The sequence below is a fragment of the Dipodomys merriami genome, unplaced genomic scaffold (assembly GCF_024711535.1).
Source record: "Dipodomys merriami isolate MVZ:Mamm:240054 unplaced genomic scaffold, mDipMer1.0.p SCAF_4, whole genome shotgun sequence".
Classification (NCBI taxonomy): Eukaryota; Metazoa; Chordata; class Mammalia; order Rodentia; family Heteromyidae; genus Dipodomys; species Dipodomys merriami.
The window spans coordinates 95,618,239-95,638,540 of record NW_027205603.1 but is presented as its reverse complement, the minus strand read 5'-3'; the positions used below and the strand labels follow the sequence as shown (position 1 = coordinate 95,638,540).

Below are 20,302 nucleotides of genomic sequence, written 5' to 3'. Positions count from 1 at the left end.
TACCACTCCAGCCACAGCGCCACTCCCGGCCTTCTCCGTGGCACTGAGGAATCGAACCCGGGGCTCATGCATGCTAGGCGAGCGCTCTCCCATCAGGCCGCATTTCCCCGCTCCCCGCACCCGCGGCTCCGCTCACTCACCACACACCACAGGCGCGCCCCTCACACTGCGTCCTCCGCACGCGCACGCGCACGCGGGCTGCTCCCCCGGGGCCGCCCCACCTCTCCTCCGGGGCCGGAGCCGCCCCGGGCAGCGCGGGGGCGCTGCCTGATTTCCCGCCTCCAGAACCGCGGGCGGGACTACAACCCGGAACCCGAGCCTGGCCGGCCCGCCCCCGGCAGTGGGCGGAGTCATCGTGGGACCGGAACCCAGACTGCGGGCGGCGCGTGCGCAGAAGCACGCACGTGTGCCAGCCGGCCCCCGAGACCGCCGCCGGAAGTGGGCTCGTGGGATGCCGAGGCGCAGCTGGTGGGGGCTCGCTCCGGCCCCCCGTCCTTCGCCAGGCTGGTCGCAGACTTCCGGCCGGCCGGGGAGGTGAACCGGAACCGCAGCGGCCGCTCGCGGGGAGGCGCGCCAGCCTCGCGCTCGAGAGTGGTCTCTCCGGCCCCTGGCTGCGCCCCGGGCGGGGCCGGGGCCGGGGCCGGGGCCGGGGGAGCCGGGCAGCCCGAGCGCGGCGGCCTCGCCCACCGGCCCTGCCCCGCAGCTGGAGGGAGGAAGGCCTGTTCCAGACTAGCCGGGGGTGGACGGGACCGAGTGTTCCGGAACTGGTCGTGTTCCATTAGTAACCGGTGAACTATGCTGGCCACAGCTGTTCTGTAGTTTTGAATTATTCCAAATAAAAAGCTTTCCTGGGGCTGGGCGGTAGCGCTTGCCTCGAATGCAGGAGGCCCTGGGTTCGATTCCTCAGCACCACAGCAGCAGAAAAAGCCGGAAGTGGCGCTGTGGCTCAAGTGGTAGAGCACTAGCCTTGAGCTGAAGAGCTGAGGGACAGCGCCCAGGCCCAGAGTTCAGGCCCCACGACCGACCAAAAAAAACCCCAAACTTTTCTTTTTGTTGTCTTTGTAAAGGTGACGTACAAGGGATTACAATTACAAAGGTAAGAGTGAATTTCCTTTTGGACAGTCACCCATTCTCTGTTTTCTGTCCCATCCCCCACCCACAAGTTGCATAATTCATTTTTCAGCAGTATCCAGTAAGTATCACTGCTGCATTTTAAAAGTCTTTTTGAGTTTGTGTTTTGTTGTTTTTTCTTTGTCGGTTGTGGGCCTGAACTCTGGGCCTGGGCGCTGTCCCTCAGCTCTTCAGCTCAAGGCTAGCGCTCTACCCCTTGAACCACAGCACCACTTCCAGCTTTTTCTGCTTATGTGGTGCTGAGGAATCAAACCCAGGGCCTCATGCATGCAAGGCAAGCACTCTACCACTGAGCCACCTTCCCAGCCCCTCAAAGTCTTTTTTAAAGTACAGAGTTTAGTGTAAAGGACTCACAGTTACTGGTACTGATACCAAGTAAACAACAGAAATAAATGCAGATTCTCTTTTGAGAAACTTGGGTTTTTTAATATCAGGTAACAGTATAAATAAGCCACTGATCTGGGAGAGAGGAAAGGAACGGGTGACATTGTGAAAAAAGATACATTGATATATGACTTATGTAACTGTAACCCTTTTGTACATCATCTTTTTTTTTTTTTTAAATGGTCGTGGGGCTTGAACTTTGGGCCTGAGAGCTGACCCTCAGCGCTCCAGCTCAAGGCTAGTGCGCTACCACTTGAGCTACAGCGCTACTTCCGGTTTTCTGTTGGCTTATTGGAGATAAGGGTTTCACAGACTTTCCTGCCTGGGCTGGCTTTGAATTGCGATCCTCAGATCTCAGCCTTCTGAGTAGCTAGGATTACAGGATGCCCAGCTGTACATCATCTTTATAATAAAACCATTGATTGTAACATGCATCATAATTCACATATTAAAATGTGAAGGAAGTGGAGCTGTGGCTCAAAGTGATGGAGTGCTAGTCTTGAACAAAAGAGCTCAGGGACAATGCCCAGGCCCTGAGTTCAAGCCACAAGACCAACAACAAAAAAGCCAGGCACCAGTGGCTCACATCTGTAATCATAGCAATCAAGGAAGCTGAAATTTGGAGATCAAAGTTTAAAGCCAGTCTGGGTAGGGAAGTCCATGAGACTCGTGTTTAAATCACACACACACAAAAACTGGAAGTGGCGTGTGGCTCAGCAGGTATAGTGCTAGCCTTCAGCAAAAGGAGCTCAGGGACAGCACCCAGTCCCAGAGTTCAAGTGCCAGGACCAGCAGGAGAAAGAAGTTAAAAGAACTGGAGGTGTGGTTCAAATGGTAGAGTACCAGTCAGCCATGAGCATAAAAGCCAAGTGAGAGCTCAGACCAGGCACCAGTAGCTCACACCTGCTGTAATTCTAGCTACCCAGAAGGCTGAGATCTGAGGATCGAAGTTTGAAGCCAGCTGGGGCAGGTAAGTCCTTGAGACTTATCTCTAAGCACCAAAAAAAGCTGAAAACAGTTGTGGCTCATGTGGTAGAGTGCTAACCTTGAGGGGGGAAAAAAAAAAGCAGCTCAGGGATAGTTCTCAGGCCCTGAGTTCAAGCTCAATGACCTACACCAAAAGAAGGCTAGAAGGGGATAGGAATGTGGTTCAGTGGTAGAGTGCTTACCTAGCATTCATGAAGCCCTGGATTCGATTCCTCAGTACTACATAAACAGAAAAAGCCAGAAGCCAAGGGCTGGTGGCTCACCTGTAATCCTAGTTACTCAGGAGGCTGAGATCTGAAGATCACAGTTCAAAACCAGCCAGGGCAGGAAAGTCCTTGAGACTCTTATCTCCAATAAACCACTAAAAAACTGGAAGTGGCGCTGTGGCTCAAGCGGTAGAGCACTTGCCTTGAGCTGAAGAGCTAAGGGATAACCCCCAAGCCCAGAGTTCAAGCCCCATGACCAACCAAAAAAAGAAAAAGCCAGAAATGGTGCTGTGGCTCAAGTGGTAGAGTGCTATCCTTAAGCAAAGCTCAGGGACAGCGCCCAGACCCTGAGTTCAAAGCCCACGACCAACCAAAAAACTAAACAAAACCCAAAACAGACCAGGCACCATAGCTCATATCTTTAATCCTAGCTTCTCAGGAGGCTGAGATCTGAGGATCACCATTCAAAGCCATCTTGGGCAGGAAACTCCCATGAGACTCTTAACTATGAACCACAATTCTCAGATCTCAGTCTCCTGAGAAGCTAGGATTACAGACATGAGCCATGGTGCCCAGCTAGCAGGAGTAACTTCTGTAGAAAGTGGGCAGGAAACTACCCCCACCTCCACCCAGGCTAGTGCTCTATCACTACAGCTCCACTTCTGGCTTTTTGGTGTTAAATGGAGATAATAGTCTCATTAACTTTCCTGCCTGGGCTGGCTTGGAACTGCAGACCTCAGATCTCAGCCTGAGTAGCTAAAATTACCTATATGACATATATGAGCCACCAGCGCCATTTTTTTTCTTCAGCTTTTGAGAATATTTACCTGGGTGCTGGTGCCTCACGCCTGTCATCCTAGCTACTCAGGAGGCTGAGATCTGAGGATTGTAGGATCAAAGCCAGCTTGGGCAAGAAAGTCCATGAGACTCTTATCTCCAGTTAATCACCAGAAAAATGGAAGTGGCGCTGTGGCTCAAGTGGTAGAGCGTTTGCCTTGAGCTGAAGAGCTGAGGGACAGCGCCCAGGCCGAGTTCAAGCCCCACAACCAACAAAATAATACTTAAACATACTAAAAGTTTTGAAATAATAGTACAATGGACACTATAAATCTACCTAAGCAGTGCAGTTGTTTTGCTATACTGTCTGCAAGCTGGATTTGGTGACTTTCTGTTGCTGAAAGAGCAGTTTAGCACCTTCTCCCCAGGCTCCATCATATGCAGATCTTTCAGGCCCAGGCCAGCTTCCACTTAACTGCCTGATAGTGATCCCTTTTCTGTATTTCCCTATTAGGTCTCTGCCCACAGTTTTTGTTTCCAGAAGGTCTTCCTAGGCCTTCCTAGCTGCCCTCTGCTCTCAGAAGATTTCTTGGACTTTTGGTCTGCTGCTACCTGGCTAAGATGACTTGTGCCTGTGTCTGTGCAGTCTGTGCATGTCATCCCTCTCCTGTACTACGATGGAATAATGGCTGAGATTAGGGAAGGCAGGAGAAGAGGAGCAGAGGAAGCAAAATCCCAGTCATAGGAGACTTAGGCAGCCCACTGTAGCTGGGAAAGTGTAGAGACTGAGGAGCAGCCCAGGCCGGCCGCGAAGGACAGAGCAGCTCTTAGCAGAGCTACAGTGGAAGATACCCTGTCCCAGGGCTGGTACAGGGGCACATTAGGCTACTAGTGGGCATGAGAACAGTTAGGGTGGAGGGATGCAGGCTGTAGCAAGTACACCTAATCAGTGCATCTCCTTCAGACCTAACAAAGCTGTGCGTGCTTGTGAAGTTTTGTGCCAAGTTGGAGAACCAAGGCTGAGGGATGTGAAGTGGTCTGCTGAGAACATATGGTAGTTTTGAAACTCCTGGCATTATTGAGCAGCTGTCTCCTGAGCATCCCCTGCTCCAGAAAGCACTGACTGTGATACCTGGAGAAGAGCACAAGCTGGTCCCCCAACTTACAAAAGAAGCTGGGCCATGGGGGCTGGGAAGGTGGCTCAGTGGTAGAGTGCTTGCCTTGCATGCATGAGGCCCTGGGTTTGATTCCTCAGTGGCGCTGTGGCTCAAGTGCTAGAGCACTAGCCTTGGGCTGAAGAGCTGAGGGACAGCGCCAAGGCCCAGAGTTCAGACCCCACAACTGACAAAAACAAAACAGACAAACAAACAAAAAAAGAAGCCTGGGCCAGCTAGCAGACATTAGTCCTCAGCCAGGGAGCAATGCACTATGGCCAAGAGCAGTGAAATGAGGGGAATGGACAAGGCTGTGGTCAGGTGATGCAGCGGGGAATGGACAAGGCTGTGGGTTATTGCGGGGAAAGGGGGGGAAGGGGAGAGGTCGCAGGGATGTCACATCCTTGAGAACACAGACCTTCATTTGGGGGGTTCCCTGGCAGAACTGAACTCAGGTGAGTTATCACGTAGCTGTGCTTAATGCTCAGAGTGCTCGTGACCTAGCAATTGGCTCAAGCAGTGTGGGGACTCGGCCTGTTGCAGACAGAGCCAAACCTTTGGGCAGGTGGCTCTTACTTGCTCTTTCTTTGTTCTCTTTAGTCAATCATGGGGCTTCAACTCTGGGCCTGGGAGCTGTCCTTAGGCTCTTCAGCTCAAGGCTAGCACTCTACCACAGAACCACAGCACTACTTCTGGTATTCTGGTGGTTTATATTGGAGATAAGAGTTTCATGCACTTTCCTGCCCAGGCAGGCTTGAACCATGATCCTCAGATCTCAGCCTCCTGAGTAGCTAGGATTACAGGCGTGAGCCACCGGCGCCCAGCTGAAGGCACTATTTCTATAGTCATCTTCTCTGAACACCTACATCCACAGCCCTTTTTCTCCCAGCACCTGCCTGGAGGCCCAGGGTTTGCACAATGAGCCCTTTCCTAGGGTCTTGGTGCAGGTGCAGGTGCAGGTGAGGTGAGTCTTAATGAGCATCAGGCAGCTGTGGTTCCAGGACATGGTAACTATTTTTTTCTTTGCCAGTGCTGGGGCTTGAACTCAGGGCCTGGGCATTGTCCTTGAGCTTCTTTTGCTCAAGGCTAGCACTCTACCACTTGAGCCACAGTGCCACATCTGGCTTTTTCTGTGTATGTAGTACTGAGGAATGGAATCCAGGGCTTCATGCGTGCTAGGCAAGCGCTCTACCACTAAGCCACATTCACAGCCCCTGGCCTTTTATTTTTGTAAGGAAAAACAAATGAGTGTGTTTGTATGCTCTTGGAAACTACTCAGTAGAATAGTCATTACAAAATCATCAAAATGATGGTGCAAGAATCAAGAGTCGATCTGGTCTCCCCAGGAGCCCTGGTCTTTTTTTTTTTTTTTCTGTTAGTTGTGGATCTTGAACTCTGGGCCAGGGCGCTGTCCTTCAGCTCTTCAGGTCTTCAGCTCAAGACAGGTGCTCTACCGCTTGAGCCACAGCGCCACCTCCGGTTTTCTGGTAGTTAAATTGGAGATAAGAGTGTCACAGACATTCCTGGCCAGACTGGCTTTGAACCTCAATCTTCAGACCTCAGCTTCCTGGTAGCTAGGATTACAGGCATGAGCCACCAGCATCTGGCAAGCTGGTCACTGATAAGAGCATGGAGACATGGCCTGGGAGCTTTCAAGAAAGGTGGGTGGGGCCAGGAATGGCTTAGTGGTAGAGTGCTTGCCTAGTATACATGAAGCCCTGGTGGTGCTGTGGCTCAAGTGGTAGACTGCTAATTTTTTTTTTTTTTTTTTTTTTTTGGTCCGGTCGTGGGGCCTGAACTCTGGGCCTGGGCGCTGTCCCTCAGCTCTTCAGCTCAAGGCTAGTGCTCTACCTCTTGAGTCACAGCACCACTTCCGGCTTTTTTTTTTTGGTTATGTGGTGCTCAGGAATCGAACCCAGGGCCTCAAGCATGCAAGGCAAGTGCTCTACCACTGAGCCACCTTCCCAGCCCTAGACTGCTAATCTTGAGCAAAAGAAACTCGGGGACAGTGCCCTGGCCCTGTTTAAGCACCATGACTGGCAAAAAGAAAGAAATTTGGGAGGCATGATTAGGGGTAGAGAAGGAAGAATGGGGCATTCATGAGCTTTAGAAATAGGATCTTCAAGCCGGGCGCTGGTGGCTCACGCCTGTAATCCTAGCTTCTCAGGAGGCTGAGATCTGAGGATCGTGGTTCAAAGCCAGCCCGGGCAGGAGAGACCATGAGACTCCTATCTCCAATAAAACCACCAGAAAACCGGAAGTGGCGCTGTAGCTCAACTGGTAGAGCGCTCGCCTTGAGCTGAAGAGCTGAAGGACAGCGCCCAGGCCCAGAGTTCAAGCCCCACGACCGACAAAAAAAAAAAAAAAAAAAGAAATAGGAGCTTCAGTCTTCTGTGAAGGCCTAACTAAGGGGCCAGATTTGGACAGAAACTCCCAAGTTAGCTTGGAAGTGTGAAGTGCTCATTTAAAGTTGTGTTCAAAGATTGAAGGGAATACAGTTCACCATGGTGGCCATGTTTCTCCAGCAGCCAAGAAAAGGACTGTAGAGCAGTTAACCATGGTGGCCATGTTTCTCCAGCAGCCAAGAAAAGGACTGTAGGGCTTACCTGGTTTTGCTTTCCTCAGGTAGGCACATTGCAGAGAGCTGGAGACACACAGGAAATGAGAGCTTGTCCACGAGCATGAGAATTCAGAATATGAGCACCCACAGGGGCTAGAGCAGGTACTGGTGGGGTGAACTGCAGAATTCAAGCCCAGCCTGGCCACAGATAGACTGCTGTGCTATTGTGGGAGTATTTAGGGCCGATTAGTCTTCATTTCGCTAGAAATGCTAATACCACTAATAGAAATGAAGATAGCAAGAGGAGTGTTGTAGCTGACTAAGCTGCTCAGATAAAAGATCATAGATAAGAAGAAAATGATAAAATAAGAAATATATAGACATTTAGGACATAGGAGACTTAGAGCACCACTACCTTTCCAGGGACAAGAAGACAGAAATCTCAGGTGCAAAAAGTCCCTTATGGTTTGAGCAGGTAAAAATTACACCCAGTCCACACGGAGACCATCTGAAGTTACCACTGTGTGTAGGGAAGAGGAAGAATGTTAGAGGCAGGCTGGGGAGATGTGTGTAGCCTGGCAGGGGTGTGCACTGGGGCAGGGGTGTGCACTGGGGCAGGGGTATGCACTGCGGCAGGGGGTGCACTGGGGCAGGGGGTGCCCTGCGGCAGGGGTGTGCACTGCGGCAGGGGTATGCACTGCGGCAGGGGGTGCACTGGGGCAGGGGGTGCCCTGGGGCAGGGGTAGCACTGGGGCAGGGGTGTGCACTGCAGCAGGGGTGTGCACTGCGGCAGGGGGTGCCCTGGGGCAGGGGGAGCACTGGGGCAGGGGTGTGCACTGCGGCAGGGGGTGCCCTGGGGCAGGGGGAGCACTGGGGCAGGGGTGTGCACTGCGGCAGGGGGTGCCCTGGGGCAGGGGGAGCACTGGGGCAGGGGTGTGCACTGGGCAGGGGCCTGCAGCCGGACAAGGGCGTGCACGGGGCAGCGAGGAGCCCTGGAGCAGGGGCGTGCTGCAGGGCAGATGCATGCACTGGAGCAGGGGCGGAGGCGGGGCCAGGGGCGGGGCCCGCCGCTGCTCCCGGCATGCCGCGCGCCGGCGACAGCGCACTGCGGCGGGCGGGCGGCGCCCCCTGGTGGCCGCAGCTCGGGGGCGGAGCCGGAGGCGGGGGGTTGCGCTTGGTGACGGGGGACGCGCGGCCGCGGCGCACTGGGCCGGCGGCCGCGGCGGTGGAGGACGCGGACCGCACGCTGCGGGGGCGGCTGCGCCGGCGGTCGGGGAGCCGTAGGCAGCTGTGTGCAGCGCGCGGGCCGGGATGAGGGGCAGTGGCGGCGCGGCCCGCGCGAAGCCGGCCGGTGAGCGTGCGGGCGGTGGGCGGCGCGGCTGGGAAGATGGCGGAGAGGCCGCGTTGCGGCCCCGAGGCCTGGCCGAGTCCGCTCGGAGGCCCCGCGACTGGCCGTGCTCGGAATCCCAGCCCGTGGAGACCCGTGGGGCGTGGGGGGCGCGGTGGGGCTTGCAGGCCCGGAGCCCGGCGCGTGGAGGACCGGGCTGGGTGTGTGAGGTGGGCGTGTGGAGCGGTGCCCGGCGTGGGGCGTGTGGAGTGAGGGACCGGGGCCGGGCGTGGGGCGTGTGGAGTGAGGGGCCGGGGCCGGGCGTGGGGCGTGTGGAGTGAGGGGCCGGGCGTGGGGCGTGTGGAGTGAGGGGCCGGGCGTGGGGCGTGTGGAGTGAGGGGCCGGGGCCGGGCGTGGGGCGTGTGGAGTGAGGGGCCGGGGCCGGGCGTGGGGCGTGTGGAGCGGTGCCTGGCGTGGGGCGTGTGGAGTGAGGGGCCGGGCGTGGGGCGTGTGGAGGGGCCCGGCGTGGGGCGTGTGGAGTGAGGGGCCGGGCGTGGGGCGTGTGGAGCCGGGGCCGGGCTTGGGGCGTGTGGAGCCGGGGCCGGGCGTGGGGCGTGTGGAGTGAGGGGCCGGGGCCGGGCGTGGGGCGTGTGGGAGCCGAGGTGGGGCGTGGGGCGTGGGGCTTGTGGGGCGTGAGGAGCGGCGCCGAGGTGTGAGCGCGAGTGAGGAGCCGGCCCGACGGTGGCTGTGGAGGAGCCGGGCCCGTGGTGCGCGCGCTGCGAGGAGGGTGCCCGGCTCGGGGGTAGGCGTCAGTGTGCGAGGCCCGAAAGAGATGCCGAGTGTGTCCGGCCTGTAGGTGGCCGTGAGCACGCCTGTGCCCTTGTCCAAAGATAATCGAGTGTGCGCGGCCCGGGGGTCGCCGGCGTGCGTGAGGCCCGTGGCCGGAGCGCGGTGACGCCGTGCCGGGGCGCAGGTGTGAGGCGCGCGCCTGCCGCGGCCGGCCGGGGAGCCCACGCGTGCCGCCCCGCCCTGCGCCGGCCGGCCGGGCGTCGCGGTGCTGCGGCGGGCTTTGTCCCGCTCGGGGAGGCGGGTGGGCGTCTCCGGGCGGGTCCCGCCGCCTCGGCGCGGCGGGCCGGGCTCTGCGGCAGGGCGCGCCGGCCCGGCCCGGCCGCCTGTGTCTTCGGCGGGGCAGCCGGCCCGGCGGCAGCTGTGGGTGTGTTCCGGGCCGCGGCTCGCCGCAGCTGCTGTGGGCGCCGCGCAGCCGTCAGCGCAGAAATGCGGCGGAGCCCCCTCCCCCTTCCGCGCCAGCCTCGGTGACCTCTGCGGGAGCCTCGGCGCGAGGCCTCGGCCCGGCCCTGCGCAGGCGGTACGGAGCGGTGCGGAGCCGGCGCGGAGCCTCGGAGGGCCACGGCCCCGCGTCCCCGGCGCTGGCCGAAAACAGCAGGTGGTTTCGTCCGCGGCTTCTCCTACAATGGGCTGGGGGGAGGGGAAGGAGTGCGCGTGAGTTCATCCCCGAAACCGCCCTGGTGCTCCGCGGAGAGCCTGCTTGCTGGAAGCCCTTGGTCTGTCTTGCAGAGATGCTGAGCAGATTGAGCAGAGGCAGGCCCTGGAGCCAGACTGACCACCTGTGAGGGTGACTCTTCCTTTACTGGCGTTGTGGTCTTAAGCAAAGGCTCCATGCCTTTGGTTTCTTGGCTGTAAAATGGGTTCAGTAGTAATATTGGTCTTAGAAGGTTGTTGTGAGGACTCAGTCAACGAACAATTGTGGAAGAAAAACCCATCGTGCCTGCACATTGAGTGTTAGGGGTAGCTCTTGTTGCTGAAATTTGGGTCTGGCTGTGTTGTGTGTCAGACTGGTTGTGGTAGGGTTAGGTTTGGCTGTTTGGCTGGGTTGCTTTGGGTGCTGCAGGGTGCATGCACACGCCCGGTCCTCCTACACCTGCCATTGCAGTATTTCATGGGATGGGGTCTGTAGCTCTCCCTGGAAATAGTCTATGAATTTTATTATATTACTACTACCAACAGTACCAGGGTTTAAACACAGGGCCTTATGCTTGCTAGACATGGTTTTTGTTTTGTAGACAAGTAAACTGAGGCTGTATTAGGAGTAGCAGATCTTTATAAACAAACAAGTCTCATGTATTCAGATAAATTGTTATATTGAACTGTTTTTTTGTTTTGTTTGTTCGTTGCCAATCCTGGGGCTTGAAGTCAGGGTCTGGGCACTGTCTTTGAGCTTCTTTCTTTCAAGGCTAGTGCTCCACCATTTGAGCCACAGCTCTACTTCCAACTAGCTTGCTTGTTTGCTTGCTGCCTCCCTCCCTCCCTCCCTCCCTATCTCCCTCCCTCCCTCCCTTCCTCCCTTCCTTCCTTCCTTCCTTCCTTCCTTCCTTCCCCCTCCCTTTCCTTTTCTTCTTGTCTATCTTCCTTGTCTTTCATTTTTGGTTATTTTTTGGAGGTAAGAGTCTCACAGACTTTCTTGCCCAGGCTGGCTTTGAACCACAGTCCTCAGATCTCAGTCTCCAGAGTAGCTAGGATTATAGACATGAGTCACCAGCACTTTTTTTGGGGGGGGAGGGGGGTCGTGGGGCTTGAACTCAGGGCCTGAGCACTGACCCTAAGGTTGTTTTTTTTGCTCAAGGCTAGTGCTCTACCACTGCCACAGCCCCACTTCTGGTTTCCTGATGGTTAATTGGAAATAAGAGTCTCATGAAAGCTGGATGCTGGTGGCTCACACCTGTAACCCTAGCTATTTAGGAGGCTGAGATCTGAAGATCACTGTTCGAAGCCAGCTTGGGCAGAAAAAGTCCCTGTGAAACATTCTATCTCCAATTAACCACTCAAAAACTGGAAGAGTTTTTCTTTTTTTTAGGGGGCTGGGTAGGTGGCTCAGTGGTAGAGTGCTTGTCTATCACGCATGAACCCTGGGTTCAATTCCTCAGTACTACATTAACAGAAAAAGCCCAAAGTGGTGCTGTGGCTCTAGTGGTAGAGTGCTAGCCCTGAGCAAAAGAAGCTTAGGGATAGCGCCCAGTTCAAGCCTCAGAACTGACAAAAAAGGTGGGGGGGGGGGTGCTGGGACGGTGGCTCAGTGGCAGAGTGCTTGCCTTGCATGCATGAGGCCCTGGGTTTGATTCCTCAACACTACATAAGCAGAAAAAAGGCCGGAAGTGGCGCTGAAGAGCTGAGGGACAGCGCCCAGGCCCAGAGTTCAGGCCCCATAACTGGATCCCCCCCGCCAAAAAAAAAAAAATAATAGTGTAGCAATTATAATCTCTAGTTAGCTTGTTGGTTCCTTGGTGCTATTGAGAAAAATCCATGAACTTTGTTCCTAAATTGTGGTAGCTATTTTAACGTGTTTCTTGATCCTCTGCCTGCCCTTTTAGCTTCTCAGGTGTCTCATACGGACACCATAAGTTTTTGCTCAAACAACGTATGTAGTTCTCTACTTCCAGAGCTGAGCTAGATTGGCCAATAGATATTGGTCTGTTTTCCCATTGCCACCTTTCTTGTTGTATGTTGATTGACTCTGGGACCTCTTTGTGTTTTTCTGTAAGCCTTTGAGTTGCCCAAGATTTAATCTGACAGGTTTTCCTTGTGCCTTGCTGTCAAGTCTTGGGCATCAGGCCACTATTTCCAACCTGCAGGGATATTCTTCCGCATCTGGCCCACTCTGTTGTCCCAGACAGCGATGAACTCAAGGCCTGAGAACCATGTGGCCAGCAGTTATTGGATGTCTTCCTGAATTTGAATGTGTCACTTGTACCTGTTGTCAACTCTTGAATTAAATAGTGACACAAGTGAATTTTATTGCCAGTTATAAATTTTGTTGATGTGGAATTATATCCTGATACACATTATCTTGAAATTTTGATGTTCTAGTTTACTCCACTGGGTGGAGTTTTTCTTGGTTTACTTTTCCATATTTCCTCCTAAGTCTTTGAATTGTGTGAGAAAACATGTCAGTATTAGGAATGTTTAAAAAATACTCTGTACAAGTATTGCTTACTCATTACTTTTAAAGTTGAGTATATTCTATGTTGTACAGGGCTCATGCATGCATGAGGCCCTGGGTTCGATTCCTAAGCACCACATAAGCAGAAAAAAGCCAGAAGTGGTGCTGTGGCTCAAGTAGTAGGGTGCTATCTTTGAGCTGAAGAGCTGAGGGACAGTGTCCAGGCCCCACGACTGACCAAAAAAAAAAAAATTGTAAATATATTGTAAGGCCTTTGATGGGTGCTAGCTGCCAGCTACTCAGGAGGCTGAGATCTGAGGATTAAAGTTCAAAGCCATCCTTGAGACTTTTAAAAAAATTTTTTTTGTTTTGGGTCCTGGGGCTTGATCTCAGGGCCTGGGCACTCTCCCTGAGCTTTTGCGCTCGAGGCTTGTGCTCCACCACTTTGAGTCACAATGCCACTTCTGGTTTTTCTGGTGGTTACTTGGAAATAAGAGTCTCATGGAGGGGCTGGGAAGGTGGCTCAGTGGTAGAGCGCTTGCCTTGCATGCCTGAGGCCCTGGGTTCATTCCTCAATACCACATAAGCAAAAAGAAAAAAAGCCGGAAATGGAGCTGTTACTCAAGTGGTAGAGCGCTAGCCTTGAGCTGAAGAGCTGAGGGATAGCGCTCAGGCCCAGAGTTCAGGCCCCATGACTGGACCCTCCCCCCCCCCCCAAAAAAAAAAAAGAGTCTCATGGACTTTCTTGCCCAGGCTAGCTTTGAACTGAGAGTCTTAGATCTCAACATTCTGAGTACCTAGGATTATAGGCATGAGCCACCAGCATCCTGCAGCTGTTGAGATTCATCTCCAGTTAACCTCCTGAAAGATAGAAGTAAAGCTGTGGCTCACAATGGTAGAATGCTAGCCTTGAGCAAAAAAGCTCAGTACAGGACCCTAGATCCTGAGTTCAAGGTCCGGGACCTCTCTCTCTCTCTCTCTCCCTTCCCCCCCCTCCCCCAAACTAGGTCTCTAGTCTAGGGATCAGTAAGTTGCAGCCCACCAGCAGAACATCTGGTTGTCAATAAAGCTTTATTGACACATAGCTATACATGTTCAGTTTTGTGTTATCTTGATTGCTTTGGTGGAATTTAATAGTTGTGATAGGCTGTGTGGCTTTCAAAGTTTAAACTTTTTTTTGTTGTTGGTGGTGGTCATGGGACATGAACTGAGGACCTTCTGTCCCTGAGCTCTTTCACTCAAGGCTAGCAAAGCTTGAACTCTTTACTCTGGCCTGTTTACAGAATAGGTATGCTCTAGGAATTTGGAAGAGAAATGATTGCAGGTAATAAAACCAGTAAGGGGGGGCTGGGAAGGTAGCTCAGTGGTAGAGTGCTTGCTTTGCATGCATGAGGCCCTGGGTTCGATTCCTCAACACCCATAAGCAGAAAAGCCAGAAGTGGTGCTATGGTTCCAGTGGTAGAGTGCTAACCTTGAGCTGAAGAGCTAAGGGACAGCACCCAGGCCCAGAGTTCAGGCCCCACGAGCGGGGGGGAGGGGGGGGGGGAGGGGAAGAATAATGGGAAATGGGGGTAACGATGCTAAGATCTTTGAATTCAGGTTAAAGAAGAGCTATTGCAGGAGTGTAAGTAGGGCCATCAGCAGTGACAGTAGAATGCACGGGAGAGGAGGAGATCTTCCTCTCTGGGGAACTTGGGATAACATATTGCCTCATTTTTTTTTTTTTTTTTTTTTTTTTGTCGGTCGTGGGGCTTGAACTCTGGGCCTGGGCGCTGTCCCTCAGCTCTTACAGCTCAAGGCGAGCGCTCTACCACTTGAGCTACAGCGCCACTTCCAGTTTTCTGGTGGTTTATTGGAGATAGGAGTCTCATGGTTTTTCCTGCCCGGGCTGGCTTTGAACCTCGATCCTCAGATCTCAGCCTCCTGAGTAGCTAGGATTACAGGCGTGAGCCACCAGCGCCCGGCTAGCCTCATGTTTTTATGGCTTTCCTGTTCATGTGCATTTGCTTATCATCTTGTTTTAGGTCCTAGGACAATTGCTTTTTGAGACATGCTGTTTTTGTGACAGGACAGCAGATGCTCAGTGTATTATCAAATGTGGTTTATTGGGCCAGAACAAGTAATATATATACCCCTCTTGGAGGGGTGAGCATATATGAAGACAATATCATATCCCCAGAAAATGAAGGAGCTTGTGGGATGACATTGCACATATGACCTTACACATATGGTGTATGTGAGCTCTCCACAGCCTGAGACAGGGTAGCCAGCCCTACTTATAAATAAGCTGCTAGAATTCTTCTTCTTTTTTTTTTTTTTTTTTTTTTTTTTTGGTTGGTCGTGGGGCTTGAACTCTGGGCCTGCCTGGGTGCTGTCCCTCAGCTCTTCAGCTCAAGAAGAGCACTCACTCTACCACTTGAACAACATCACTACTTCCAGTTTTCTGGTGGATTATTGGAGAGAAGAGTCTTATGTGTCATGAATTTTCCTGTCTGGACTGGCTTTGAACCATGATCTTCAGATCTCAGCCTATGATTACAGGTATGAATCACTGGCCTTTGGCAGCTCCTTGGATTTTTGGATCACACCTCCTTCTCTTTCAGAGGCCTTTCTCTCTGGCGCTTTGAAACCAACATATACTAGAAGTCTTGGCCTTGAGCCTTGCCTCCCCCAAATTTACATCCCCTTTTTGACATAGCTGCTCAAGGTGATGTGTACTGAGCAATGATCTCACCAAGGAATTATTTGGTACCTTCCTCCTTGGCAATATCTAAACATTTTTGGTTGTCTCTATTGGGATGGACACACAGGTACTCATGGAGCCTAGGGATATTGATGAACACATGATCCTCAGCCCTGTGTTCTGTCCCCTACTCCCCAGTGCCTCATGGACTGTACTTCACAGCCAGGAGTGTCCCCCAACCTCCTGTGCCCTCAGTAATACTTTCATGTAGCAACCAGTCCAGCCTCTACACAGCATTACCTCCTCAACGTTTCTCCTGTCCTACTTTGGTCCTGGGTTAGGACTGAGTAGGAACCCTCTCATCAGCCCATCTGGCTCCTTTCCTATCCTCCCAAGGTGCTCTATGTGGCACCTTCATCACCAAATGGCCTTGTCTCTGCTAAATCCTGGAGGGGAACAGAGTGTTATGCTTCATGTGGCTTGTGTGTGTGTATGTGCAGGTACCAGGGCTTGGATTCAGGACCCTGTGCTCTTGTTTTGCTGTCACTGTACCACTTGAGCCATCCCACCTCTCCAGTTTGAGCTTTTTGCTGGTTTAATTGGAAATAAGAGTCATGCAGATTCATTGGCCTGAGCTGGCTTTGAACCTGCAATCCTCAGTTCTCATTCTTTTTTTTTTTTTTTTTGGTTCAGTCATGGGGCCTGAACTCTGGGCCTGGGCGCTGTCCCTCAGCTCTTCAGCTCAAGGCTAGCGCTCTACCACTTGAGCCACAGCACCACTTCCGGCTTTTTTTCTTTTTGCTTATGTGGTGCTGAGGAATCGAACCCAGGGCCTCAGGCATGCAAGGCAAGCGCTCTACCACTGAGCCACCTTCCCAGCCCAGTTCTCATTCTTTTGAGTAGCTAGGATTATATGTGTGAGCCATTGGTGTGTGTCTTTTGCACATGGCTTTTGGGGGGGGCGGAGATGAGTTTGGGCTTGGAGTGTCTGCAAAGAGTGGTTAATAGGCTGTGCAAGTGACTGTAATTTCTTCCATGTTGGCTGTTTTCCACTAACTAGGGCCTCTTTTATGTCTTGCTTTCTAAATTATAACTTGTTTAGTTTCAATAGATTGACTTTATTTTTGCTTCATAAAGTTTTTGGCTTATATATTTTTGAACAGGTGATATATTTGCATGGTACTAAAGTGCAGTGGTTCTCAGTGAACCCTCCTTCTGATCTTTTCCGAGGATCCTGGTTCCCTGGAAGACTAGCTATGACCAGCGTCTTCCAGAGATCTTTGTAACTATATAGGCATCAAGTATATTTATTCTTTTTTTTCTACTTTTCCTTTAAAAAATAATTCTGAACTTTGCCCTTTTCAACTGAGTTGAGAAGTCATTGTTTTGCATTACTTCCTTCAGGACATTCTTCTTCTTAGCTTCATGGTGTTCTACAGTATGGATGTACAATTTATTTAACCATCCACTGCTGGCAATATTATACTTGGTAGAGTCACAAGCAAAGCTTCTAGAGGAGCATTTTGCAAGTACTCCAGAGATCCCTCTGAGAAACAGCACTTCTGTCAGTTATCTTATAATTTCTCTGTGTGTGTATTGGTCCTACTGAGATCTGAACTCAGAGCCTTGCACTTGTTAGGCAAGCTTGCTATCACTTGAGCCTCAGCCCTTGTTTTTTTTTTTTTTTTTTTGGTCTCATGTTTTTTTTGTTTTTTGTGGTTTTTTTTTTTTAAATTTTTTTTTTGGTGCTGGTCCTAGGGCTTGAACTCATGGCCTGTGTACTCTCTCTCTGAGCTTTAGTGCTAAAGGCTGGTGCTCTACCACTTTGAGCCACAGTTCCATTTCCAGCTTTTTGTGGTTAATTGGAGGTAAAAGTTGTATGAAAGAAGCCAGACTTGCCCTCGTACTGATGGCTCACACATATAATCCTAGCTACTCAGGGGCTTAGACCTGAGGATTACAGTTCAAAGCCAGCCGGGGCAGGAAAGCCCATGGACTCTTATCCCCAAATAACCACCAGAAAACTGGAAGTGGCGCTGTGGCTCAAAGTGATAGTGCTAGCTTTGGACAAACTAGCTCAGGGACAGTGCTCAAGCCATGAATTTGAAGCCCCATGATTGCAAAAAAAAAAAAAAAAAAAAGCCATGTTAAATAATTATGTTAGTTTGTTAATTTTATTTGCTTTTTTGTTGTTGTTTTGTTTCGAGACAAGATCTTACAATATAGTCCAGATTGGCCTAAAGCTCCAGATCTTTCTTCCACAGCCCCTTATGCTAAGATTACAAACATGAACTACCATGCTTGGTATAAATTATATTTACATGAAATGTCCAGAATAAGCAAAGTCATGGAGAAAACATGTCTGTGGTTGCCAAGGGCTTGGGGAATGGTAGTTAAAAGATTTTTTTTTTTTTTTTTGGGTCCGGTCGTGGGGCCTGAACTCTGGGTCTGGGTGCTGTCCCTCAGCTCTTCAGCTCAAGGCTAGCGCTCTACCACTTGAGCCACAGCGCCACTTCCGGCTTTTTTCTTTTTGTTTATGTGGTGCTGAGGAATCGAACCCAGGGCCTCGAGCATGCAAGGCAAGTGCTCTACCACTGAGCCACCTTCCCAGCCCCCAGTTAAAAGATTTTTGTTGTTAGGTTGTGCTGGCACTGGGGCTTGAACTTAGGACCTTGTGCTTTCACTGGGCCTTTTCATTCGAAGTGGATGCTTCACCTCAACTTTTTGCTGGTTAATTGGAGAATAGAGTCTCTCAATGGACTTTTTTGGCTTGGCTGGCTTTGAACTTTGATCCTTAGATGTTAGTCTCTGCCAGGGCCTGGCTGAGATGTGGGTTTTTAGGGTAAGGAAAAGGTGAAAGTTAAATGAGGGAGGGAACCTGTTCAAAAAAAGTACTCATTTGACTTATGTAACTGTAACCCCTCTGTATTTCATCTTTATAATAAAAAAAATTCTAAGGGGCTGGGAAAGTGGCTCAGTGGAAGAGCGCTTGCTTTGCATGCCTGAGGCTCTGGGTTCCATTCCTCAGCACCACATAAGCAAAAAAGAAAAAAGCTGGAAGTGGCGCTGTGGCTCAAGTGGTAGAGCGCTAGCCTTGAGCTGAAGAGCTGAGGGACAGTGCCCAGGCCCAGAGTTCAGGCCCCACAACCGGACCCAAAAAAAAAAAATTCCAAAGTTGGGTACCGGTGGCTCACACTTTTAATCCTAGATACTCAGGAGGCTGAGATCTGAGGATTGAAGTTCGAAGCCAGCCTGGGCAGCAAAGTCCATGAGACTATCTCCAGTTAACTACCAGAAAACCCAAAGTGGTGCTATGGTTGAAGTGGTAGAGTGCTCGCCTTGAGCTGAAGAGCTCAGAGACAGTGCACAGGCCCAGAGTTCAAGCCCCAGGACTGACCAAAAAAAAGGTGAAAGTTGTACTTATCTGTGAATATACTAGAAAGTATACACCCCCCCCCCCCCAGTCCTGGGGCTTGAACTCAAGACTTGGTCATTGTCCCTGAGCTTCTCAGGCTCTAGGCTGTGCTCTAACACTAGAGCTACAGCACTACTTCTGGCTTTCTCTGAGTGCCTCAGGAATAATCAGACCAGATGTTGATTGAGTTTCACAGAAATGTTTACCTGGAGAACTGCTTGGTTTTTCTATTCCAGTCCTTATTACCATTTCCTGGGACTCTGACAGCCAGCATGTTCTTCTCAGCATTGGGTACTGTGCTGAAACTCATACAAGACGTTTCCCCAGACCATGTGTTTCACATTGTTTGTGCATCAGACTGCATCAAGTTGAAGCACCTGTGGAGCCTCCAGATAGTCTTTTTTTTTTTTTGTCAGCATGGGACCTGAACTCTGGGCCTGGGCGCTGTCCCTCAGCTCTTTATCTCAAGGCAAGCACTCTACCACTTGAGTCACAGCACTACTTCTGGTTTTCTGGTGGTCAATTGTAGGTAAAAGTCTCATGGACTTTCCTGCCCTTGCTGGCTTTGAACCATGATCCTCAGATCTCAGCCTCCCGAGTAGCTAGGATTACCGATGCCTGGCTTAGATATTCAATTGAAATGGTATTGACCTTTGTATTCAGAAGTATTAGAAATGCTTCAGTTCCTAAAATCTAGGATAGTAATTCTGTGGATCTCAAGAGACCTTCATGTGCGAACTTTTTAGGGAGGTGTAGGAATAACATGGGGCTTAAACCTCACTCAGGAGTAGAACCCTTCTCCATGGCTCCTCAGAGGCTGAACACCTAGTTCTGTTTGCAGGCCTACCTGCTCTCACCTCACTTTCAGTCTCCACTGTCACTTGCTAAGAGCCAGCTACTTACTAGTCAAGTTTCCCTTAGAGGCCAAACCTTTGTTAAAGGCTGCAGACATTGTTCTTACACTTGGGGGCAGCAATGCTGGCAGTATCCTGGGCTCCTAGGTAGTCCGTATAGCAGCTGTGTAGGTAGCCCAAGGAGTTACAAAAGTCTAGGTAGGCTTCTGGAGAAGGGATGTCTTACTTAGGAAGGAGGACTGTTGAAGGGGTGGCTGTTCACCAGGCTCAGAAAGAGTTTATCTCAGGTGGAAGGAAGGAGCTAGCAGGCCTTCAGACAGATGCCAACAACTTTTGTGACTGGAATGCCCAGTGTAAGGAGGGGTGAGCAACAGGAGAGCTGATCATTGGGGGCCAGAAGTGTAGAGTGAGGCCCCTGCCTCTGAAGCTCAGTGTCTAGCACTGGGGACAGACACACACTGGTGAACATTGCAGGATATGCTTGGAAGGACTACATAACTGGGGTAGATAATGAGTCAGGGCCAGCTTCCTGGGAGTGAGACCAAATCTAGGACCTGTAGAGAGGGTGGTGGTTTGGCTCCAGTTGCAGTACTGGGTCAGGAGCCAAGAAAGCCAGCAAGGCCAGGAAATGGGGTAGGCCAGGGCAGCTAGCCCATTCTGAGGGCTTACCTAAGGCACTCTGTTTGAAGCGTCTCTTGGGCCTTTTCATTGTGCTATGACAAAGTCTGGAACAGGAGCAGAAACTGTTCTGTGGTACTGGGGAGTGAGTGGTGGGGGTGAGGACAAAAGCTGTTGAGGGTCAAGGAAGATAGGAGGGGCTATCACAGTTTCTGGCTCAGGCCCAGGCCCTGCATTCCTTTTTACTGCCA

The 20,302-nt window shown here is 51.7% G+C and overlaps 2 protein-coding genes across 4 annotated transcripts in view; one reads left to right on the top strand and one right to left on the bottom strand.

Annotated features, from left to right (window-relative positions):
• Positions 1–7,744: 7,744 nt before the first annotated feature.
• LOC138806183 (basic proline-rich protein-like) lies at positions 7,745–20,142 on the bottom strand. Its single transcript, XM_069991725.1, has 4 exons — positions 20,103–20,142; positions 19,530–19,639; positions 8,995–10,002; positions 7,745–8,743 (listed from the first exon to the last, which is right to left on the bottom strand). Exons 1-4 carry the CDS (start codon positions 20,140–20,142, stop codon positions 7,745–7,747), a joined length of 2,157 nt encoding a protein of 718 aa, XP_069847826.1.
• Positions 8,418–20,302, top strand: part of LOC138806112 (rho GTPase-activating protein 39) — an 84,806-nt gene continuing 72,921 nt past the window's right edge. For 2 of the 3 annotated variants that reach the window (XM_069991668.1, XM_069991665.1), the window contains exon 1: positions 8,418–8,550. The gene's annotated coding sequence lies outside the window, so the exon portion shown is untranslated. Of the gene's footprint in view, positions 8,551–14,897; positions 15,023–20,302 lie in introns of those variants that run through there. The other variant, XM_069991667.1, reaches the window with a different exon arrangement.